At 40.6% G+C, this 7,429-nt stretch overlaps 1 protein-coding gene across 1 annotated transcript; it reads left to right on the top strand.

Annotated features, from left to right (window-relative positions):
• Positions 1-1,867: 1,867 nt before the first annotated feature.
• LOC121897241 (protein NLRC3-like) lies at positions 1,868-7,038 on the top strand. The gene is made up of 4 exons (XM_042411635.1): positions 1,868-1,935; positions 3,557-3,661; positions 4,873-5,108; positions 5,243-7,038. The coding sequence occupies exons 1-4, from the start codon at positions 1,868-1,870 to the stop codon at positions 7,036-7,038; spliced, it is 2,205 nt and encodes a 734-aa protein (XP_042267569.1).
• Positions 7,039-7,429: the final 391 nt, after the last annotated feature.

Raw genomic sequence — 7,429 nt, 5'->3', positions numbered from 1 at the left:
TAAGAATAAATAACACAAATAAGCATATCTAATAAATACTGCAGTGCAATAGATAAAAAAAAGCTGCACAGCATGATAAAAACAGCAGCGTTAGAAAAAGAGCAGCATGTTAAGTTAACATGGCAGCATGACAGATAGCAGAACAGAGGCCGAACGGTGAAAGTGTGTCCAATGAGGCGTGGAGTTCACGAGTCTAACAGCCTCTGGGTAGAAGCTGCGTTTGAGCCTCGTTGTTCTGGTCTTGATGCTCCGCTGCCTGTTGACCAGACAAAACTGTTTTATGACATTTTATAGACAAAACAATTAACTGATTAATATAGAAAATAACTGGTAGATTAATCAATAATGAGTATAATTGTTAGTTGCAGCAGGAATTCAATGTAATTTAATCCTGAACCTTCATGTACAGCTGATTATAGGACATTACTATCAGTGTACATTCAGCACAAAGTGTCATCTAGTTATTGCTCTATCTTTAGTCTGTTTATTTTTATATTTTATCCTAATTATTAAATATATAATTAATCTTTTAGTTGTTTAATTATTTTTTTACCTACCTACCTTGTTTTTATGATACACACCCTGAGGGGATCATGGATGTGTGAAACTAAATTTCACAGCAATCCATCCAATAGTTGTTGAGATATTTCAATAAAGAAGTAAAAAGTCGACCTCATGGTGGCGCTAGAGGAGAAGTCAGAGCATCACCAAAGTCAATAGGATTCATCCTCTGAGGAACATGAATGTCTGAACAACATTTAATAACAATACATCAAATACTTGTTGAGAAATTTCAGTCTGAACCAAAGCATCGGACTAAGCTGCTGCTGGCAGCTAAACATGCAGGAGGGTGTGCTTTATAACACTGAACAGGATGTTATCCACAATATGTTTGGTTAAAGACTGATGCCATCCTGTTAGAAAGTTATCTACCAGGAACATTTACCTGTACATATTTGATTGTGACATTGTGTTAAATTAGCAGATAGTTGAGTCAGATTCAACTTTACCTGCTAACTGAAAGCTGCTGTGAGCTGCTCTGCTAACAGTGAACATAAATGTTATCAGAAACGTCTTCAATAAAATTCTCTGCTCACACTTTGAGCTGTGAGTTAATTTGTAAAGTTCAGAGTAATTTCAGATGCAATTGTTCATTCAACACATTACCGCTCTCTCTCCACACACACACAAACACACACACACACACACACACACCACACACACACATACACACACACGTACGTGACTTCCAGTAAAGAAGAAGAAGGGAGGAGTAAACAGGTAGGGAATAAAGGTGAAAGTCCAGTCTATTCAGACTCCATTTTAAAGTCAACAGAGCAGAAGGAGGAAACAGTCTGAGGCAGGGTGAGTGTTAATATCAGGGCTGCTAATAATGATTACTGTCATTATTGATCAATCTGCTGATTATTTTACTGATTAATTGTTTAGTTGATTAAACTGTGTCAGAAAAATATGAAATCACAGTGTTGACGTCTTCAAACGTTGTTTCCTTTGTTCTTTTCCTGGTTTCTGCGTCCTCACAGTGATGTAACGTGACACACTGCTGCAGTTAAAATAGAGAGAAGTCACAGTTAAGAACCACACAGATGTTTATCTGAAGTCTGTTTGTTGGATTTAAAGCAGAGTCAAAGTTTATCTTTGTGATGGCTGGAAAACACACATGGTTGTAGTTGAAGTCATGTAAACTAATAAGAAGCTACTAAGTTGAGAGGAAGGACTGGGTTTATTCTACTGTGTGTGTGTGTGTGTCTCCAGTGTTACTGGTTTACCTCTCAGACTCCAGAAGATGAAGGATTCGGAGGAAGAGGAGGACGGAGCAGAGTCTCTGTTATCCAGCTGTCTGTCTATGAAGAGTGACCGGTCTAAAGATCGTCCTCCACGCCTCAGTAATGAACCTGGACCCTCAGACACAAAGTAAGAGACTGTTTCTACTGTAAACTGACCTGAAGATGATTCAGTTTTTAATCTCATTTGATAACCTACATTACAACTCTGTTCTTTCATAATTCTGTGTTTTTTAATTCAGTTACTGATGTTTTTGTTGTTTGAACATCGACTGCATTATTTCTTCGTTTATAGCTTTCATTTTGTTTTAAGAGTGCTAGTTGCAATATTTAATGCAGGTTAAATTACAGAGGACAGATTGTTTTGTTTGTTTTCTAGACATGAACAAGTTAATCTGACAGCCCAGCATCAGGCAGCAGTGCCTTTAGTTTAAAACTATAATATGTAACTATTCTGCATTAAAATGTCTAAAAACAACTAGACCTACGTTATATGTTTTGTTGAGTTGTGTACTTACATTAAACCAAATGGTTCCAACAATTTTCAAACCCAGAGAAATTTATAATTTTAATCAAGGTAAAGGTCTGTTTCATTTGGTCACCTGTCAATGGCGTCATACCTCCTCTACCAAAGAGTTTACACACACAAGATACATGCGTCAGCATTGTGGTTGTCCTCTACAGTGGCATCTACCAAACAATATACACCTACAAGATAATACATAGGCGTTGTGGTACCTGCCAGAAACTGTCATAAATCAACTCCTATTCTGTCTTAAGCCACATTTTATGATAAACTTTTTAGATGTTGGTCGTTTTTAACTGTATCTTTTAACCAGATGAAGGATTTAGAAAGACCTTAAATTATCAGAGAAACAAGTTGAGCAAAAGTTAGCAGCAGCTCGGCTAGCAGCCCCTCCCTGACATGCTGTGTCCGCCGTACAGCATTGGAGAAACACTAATTTTTAACGTGAAACTGCTTTATTCAGTGTTTTAACCAGTTTTAATCACCGGGTCTGTTTGTTCTGGAGAGGAGGAGACATCTTCCGATAATTCAGCTCATGCTAAAAATCTGCTGAACGTCTGGATCTTAAGTTATTAGAGAAACAAGCTGAGAAAATGTTAGCAGCAGCTCAGCTAACAGCCCCTCCCTGATGTTCTGTGTCCACCAAACAATGTCGGAGAAACACTGATTTTTAAAGTGAAACTGCTTCATTCAGTGTTTTTACCTGTTTTAATCAGTGGGTCTGTTTGTTCTGGAGAGGGGGAGACCTCTGCGAATAATTCAGCTCCCAGTAAAGACATCCTGAATGATGAACACTGGAGTTATCCTAACCCTGAGAAGCTGGTTGTTTAACAACAAAGACAACAACTCCCATGATCCCTTGCTGCTTCACACCGTCATCACACTCCATCTATTGTTATTGTTTTGATTGAGAGCCCTTGTGGCTGAAATTACATGTTGTGTGTTTAACTGTTAGAAAAATAAACTGTTATATAAAATTCATTTTTTGTCATTTGGCATTTTCACAGCTCACATGTCAGACTTTGTGTTCTTAAACATGTAGATGTTTAAAAACTCTTCACGCAAATATATCCAGCTGTAGATAAAATGTTTAGAACATGAAGAAGGAGAGATGAATATAACTATTTGTTGTCGTTATTGAATCATGACCCTGAGCCATGTTTCATGTTAAACCTGCTCTTTACAAGAACTAATAATATGTGTAAAACAATTGTTGTTTCCACAGACAGAGAGCAGAGTCTCTGATATCCAGCTGTCTGTCTATGAAGAGTGACTGGTCTAAAGATCGTCCTCCAGACATCAGTAATGAACCTGGACCCTCAGACACAAAGTAAGAGACTGTTTCTACTGTAAACTGACCTGAAGATGATTCAGTGAGACGGTTTCATTAAGGTTGTAGTGTAGATATGAAGGAAACACAGTGGAAAGAAATAATGAACTACCTTCCATTCAGCTGTAATCTAGAACAGATCTTCATGTACATGTTAACCAGAGACAGAGACAGGGCTGATATTGCTATTTGATTTTCCAGTCTAACAATCTAAAGTAGTAGCAGGTAACCCAGGGTGATATTTACTAAGGATTTAGTAACAAGTCACATTGTGTCTCCTTATTTACTAAAGGACTGCACCGGGGTTTTGTGCAGGTAAAATGGAAGAAAATTGAGTGTTTGGTCTCCTGCAATACAGAATGTGTCTTAATGTGTTCCTGTTCAAAGACACAAAATATGGGAGGAAGTAATGGAAATGTATACAAACAGCCTGCTGCAGCTGATTTATCACTGCAGACTGACCACTGCATTAGAGGAAACTGAGTCTGACATTTAACGTTTGGGAAAAGTCAAATGTGTAAAACTGTTGTATCACACTGACACAGAGGGAGAGAGATTATAGCAGAAACAGTGAGAGAGAGACACAAATGAAAAGATGCATTATGAAGATATTTAGCAGAGCTCTCTGTTCACCACCACAACACAAGACAAAAGAGCAGCAGTCTGTTATTTTTCACAAGTGGACTTTTCTGTTTTGCTCAGTTGCCTCCTGCTTATTTTTCCTGACTTTTAAAGTCTCATAGTAGCTTAAAGGAGCCCTGTGGAGTTTTCTTGTTAACAGACAAAAGTCATGTTTACATTGACTTACTGACCAAAACACATTGTGTGAATCCTTGTGGTCTAACAAATGTGTTGAATCCATTTCCCTCCTCATGAAACATTTGCAAAGTCGATTTTTGAAGCTAGTATTTTAAATCCTGCATTGTTTACATCCATGTTTACTAGTTTGCACTCTTCTTCTTCTTCTCTGCCTTTGCTGGCACATTGTTGTGTCTGTCTAATTACTTCTGAACCCTTATAAATATATTATATATTATTTTATTTAAATTGAATGTGCTGAAGCTCAGAGCCTGAAGATCAAAAAAATGTGTAACTGTCCAAATACTGACAGTCTGGACTGTTTATGGAGGGAAAGAGCTGCATCAACTTGTGAGCTGTCGGTTGGCCACCACTAATGTCATGTGTCATAAAGAATGTGTTCATGTCCACAGAGAGAGGAAGAAGAGGGGTGTTTCTGTGGAGGAGCAGCTGTCCTGCTGTTCTTTGTGTCAGGACGTCCTGAAGGATCCAGTCTCTACCAGCTGTGGACACTGGTTCTGCAGACTGTGCATCACTTCATACTGGGACCAGTCTGCTTCATCAGGAGACTCCTCCTGTCCCCAGTGTACAGAAAGATCCAGAACCAGACCTGGACTGCAGACAGACAGTCAGACCAGCACTGTACAAAGTAAGACTGAAGATCTGTCTGCTGATGTCATCATCTCTGAAAACAGGACAGGAATCTACCTCCTCTGTCCTACTGAGAAATAACACAGTCAGACATATTTCTTTTTAATTATACCTTTTTTTCTTCTCTTTCAGCAGAAAGTCGTCTGCAGGAGGTTTTAGATGAACATAAGATCAGTCTGAGGAGAAGATGTGAATGTGTGACTGAAGGAAGTGATGAAGCAGGAAGTGAAACCCTCCTCAACAGGATCTACACTGAGCTCTACATCACAGAGGGACAGAGTGAAGACGTTAATACCCAACATGAGGTGAGGCAGCTTGAAGCAGCTTCCAAGATGGAGACCCTCCATGACACTCCAATCAGGTGTCACGACATCTTTAAAGTCTTACCTGACCAACAGAAAGACATCAGAGTCGTTCTGACCAACGGCGTCGCTGGCGTTGGAAAAACCTTCTCAGTGCAGAAGTTCACTCTGGACTGGGCAGAGGGCTCGGAAAACCAAGATGTCAGTCTGGTGATTCTGCTTTCGTTCAGAGAGCTGAACTTGATCAAAGATGAGCAGTTCAGTCTCCTCATGCTGATCCATGATTTCCATCCAACATTACAGAAGGTCACAGCAGAGAAGCTCGCTGTCTGGAAAGTTTTGTTCATCTTTGATGGCCTGGATGAAAGCAGACTTTCACTGGATTTCAACAACAGGAAGGTCGTGTCTGATGTCACACAGAAGTCATCAGTCAACGTGCTGTTGACAAACCTCATCGAGGGGAAGCTGCTTCCCTCGGCTCTCGTCTGGATAACTTCCCGACCTGCAGCAGCCAATCAGATCCCTCCTACATGTGTTGACAGGGTAACAGAAGTACGAGGCTTCACTGACACCCAGAAGGAGGAGTACTTCAGGAGGAGATTCAGTGATGAAGAGCTGTCCAGCAGAATCATCTCACACATCAAGACATCCAGGAGTCTCCACATCATGTGTCTCATCCCAGTCTTCTGCTGGATCACTGCTACAGTTCTGGAGCACATGTTGACTACAGACCAAAGAGGAGAGCTGCCCAAGACCCTGACTGACATGTACTCACACTTCCTGCTGGTTCAGACAAAGAGGAAGAAGCACAAGTACGATGATGGACATGAGACGAGTCCACAGGAGCTGACGAAGGCTGACAGGGAACTTCTTCTGAAGCTGGGGAGGCTGGCGTTTGAACATCTGGAGAAAGGAAACATCATGTTCTACCAAGAAGACCTGAAGAAGTGTGGTCTTGATGTCACAGAGGCCTCAGTGTTATCAGGAGTTTGTACAGAGATCTTCAAAAGAGAGAGTGTGATCTTCCAGAAAACAGTCTACTGCTTTGTTCATCTGAGCGTTCAGGAGTTTCTGGCTGCAGTCTACATGTACCACTGTTACACCAACAGGAAGACAAAGGTACTGGAGGACTTCCTGGGAAAATGCTACAGTCACTCACCTCTGTATGTCTTCCTGCAGAGAGCCATGGAGATATCTCTCAGAAGTAAAAATGGCCACCTGGACCTGTTTGTGCGCTTCCTTCATGGCCTCTCTCTGGAGTCCAACCAGAGTCTCTTAGGAGGCCTGCTGGGTCAGACAAAGAACAGTTCAGAAATCATCCAGAGAGCCATCAACAACCTGAAGAAGATGAACACCCACAGAATCTCTCCTGACAGAAGCATCAACATCTTCCACTGTCTGATGGAGATGAACGACTGCTCAGTACATCAGGAGATCCAAGAGTTCCTGAAGTCAGAGAACAGATCAGAGAAGAAACTCTCTGTGATCCACTGCTCAGCTCTGGCCTACATGCTGCAGATGTCAGAGGAGGTTCTGGATGAGTTGGACCTGAAGAAGTACAACACATCAGAGGAAGGAAAACGGAGACTGATCCCAGCTGTGAGGAACTGCAGAAAGGCCCAGTAAGTCCAGATGTGATTATCAACATTATAAAGCTGCCATCAGTATTACAGTAAAGATTCACACATGCACACTATCAAAGTGTTAAACATGTGTTACACCTGCTTGTTGCCAAAGTTATACATGAGTAGTGCTTCACTACAAGGAGTACCTGCAAGCACATTCACATGTGTCAAGACATCCTTATCACAAGGAAAACATATTTCTGTTCACATTAATGTTTTTATTTTCATAGTGATGAGGATATCTTGACACATTGATTATGTCACTGGTCATTTTGATATAAATATCCTTCATTTTCCTCCTGTGGGTATTTGTCTGAGGAAGACCTGTAATCAGTTGAAATGTTACCAGTAAATTTAAATGGAGCTGTGATTCCAGTGTGTGAGTTCTCCTT

This window comes from Thunnus maccoyii, chromosome 5 (genome assembly GCF_910596095.1).
Source record: "Thunnus maccoyii chromosome 5, fThuMac1.1, whole genome shotgun sequence".
Lineage (NCBI taxonomy): Eukaryota > Metazoa > Chordata > Actinopteri > Scombriformes > Scombridae > Thunnus > Thunnus maccoyii.
The sequence above is the reverse complement of the archived record's forward strand: the minus strand, read 5'-3'. Positions and strand labels throughout refer to the sequence as shown.

What these genes read in the sequence shown, in the direction of transcription:
- LOC121897241 (XM_042411635.1), top strand. Translation starts at nt 1,868, where the DNA reads ATGAAGAGTGACCGGTCTAAAGATCGTCCTCCACGCCTCAGTAATGAA. An exon ending in CCTGGACCCTCAGACACAAA is followed by an intron (nt 1,936 to 3,556) that starts GTAAGAGACTGT and finishes TTGTTTCCACAG; the next exon opens with ACAGAGAGCAGAGTCTCTGA. An exon ending in CCTGGACCCTCAGACACAAA is followed by an intron (nt 3,662 to 4,872) that starts GTAAGAGACTGT and finishes TCATGTCCACAG; the next exon opens with AGAGAGGAAGAAGAGGGGTG.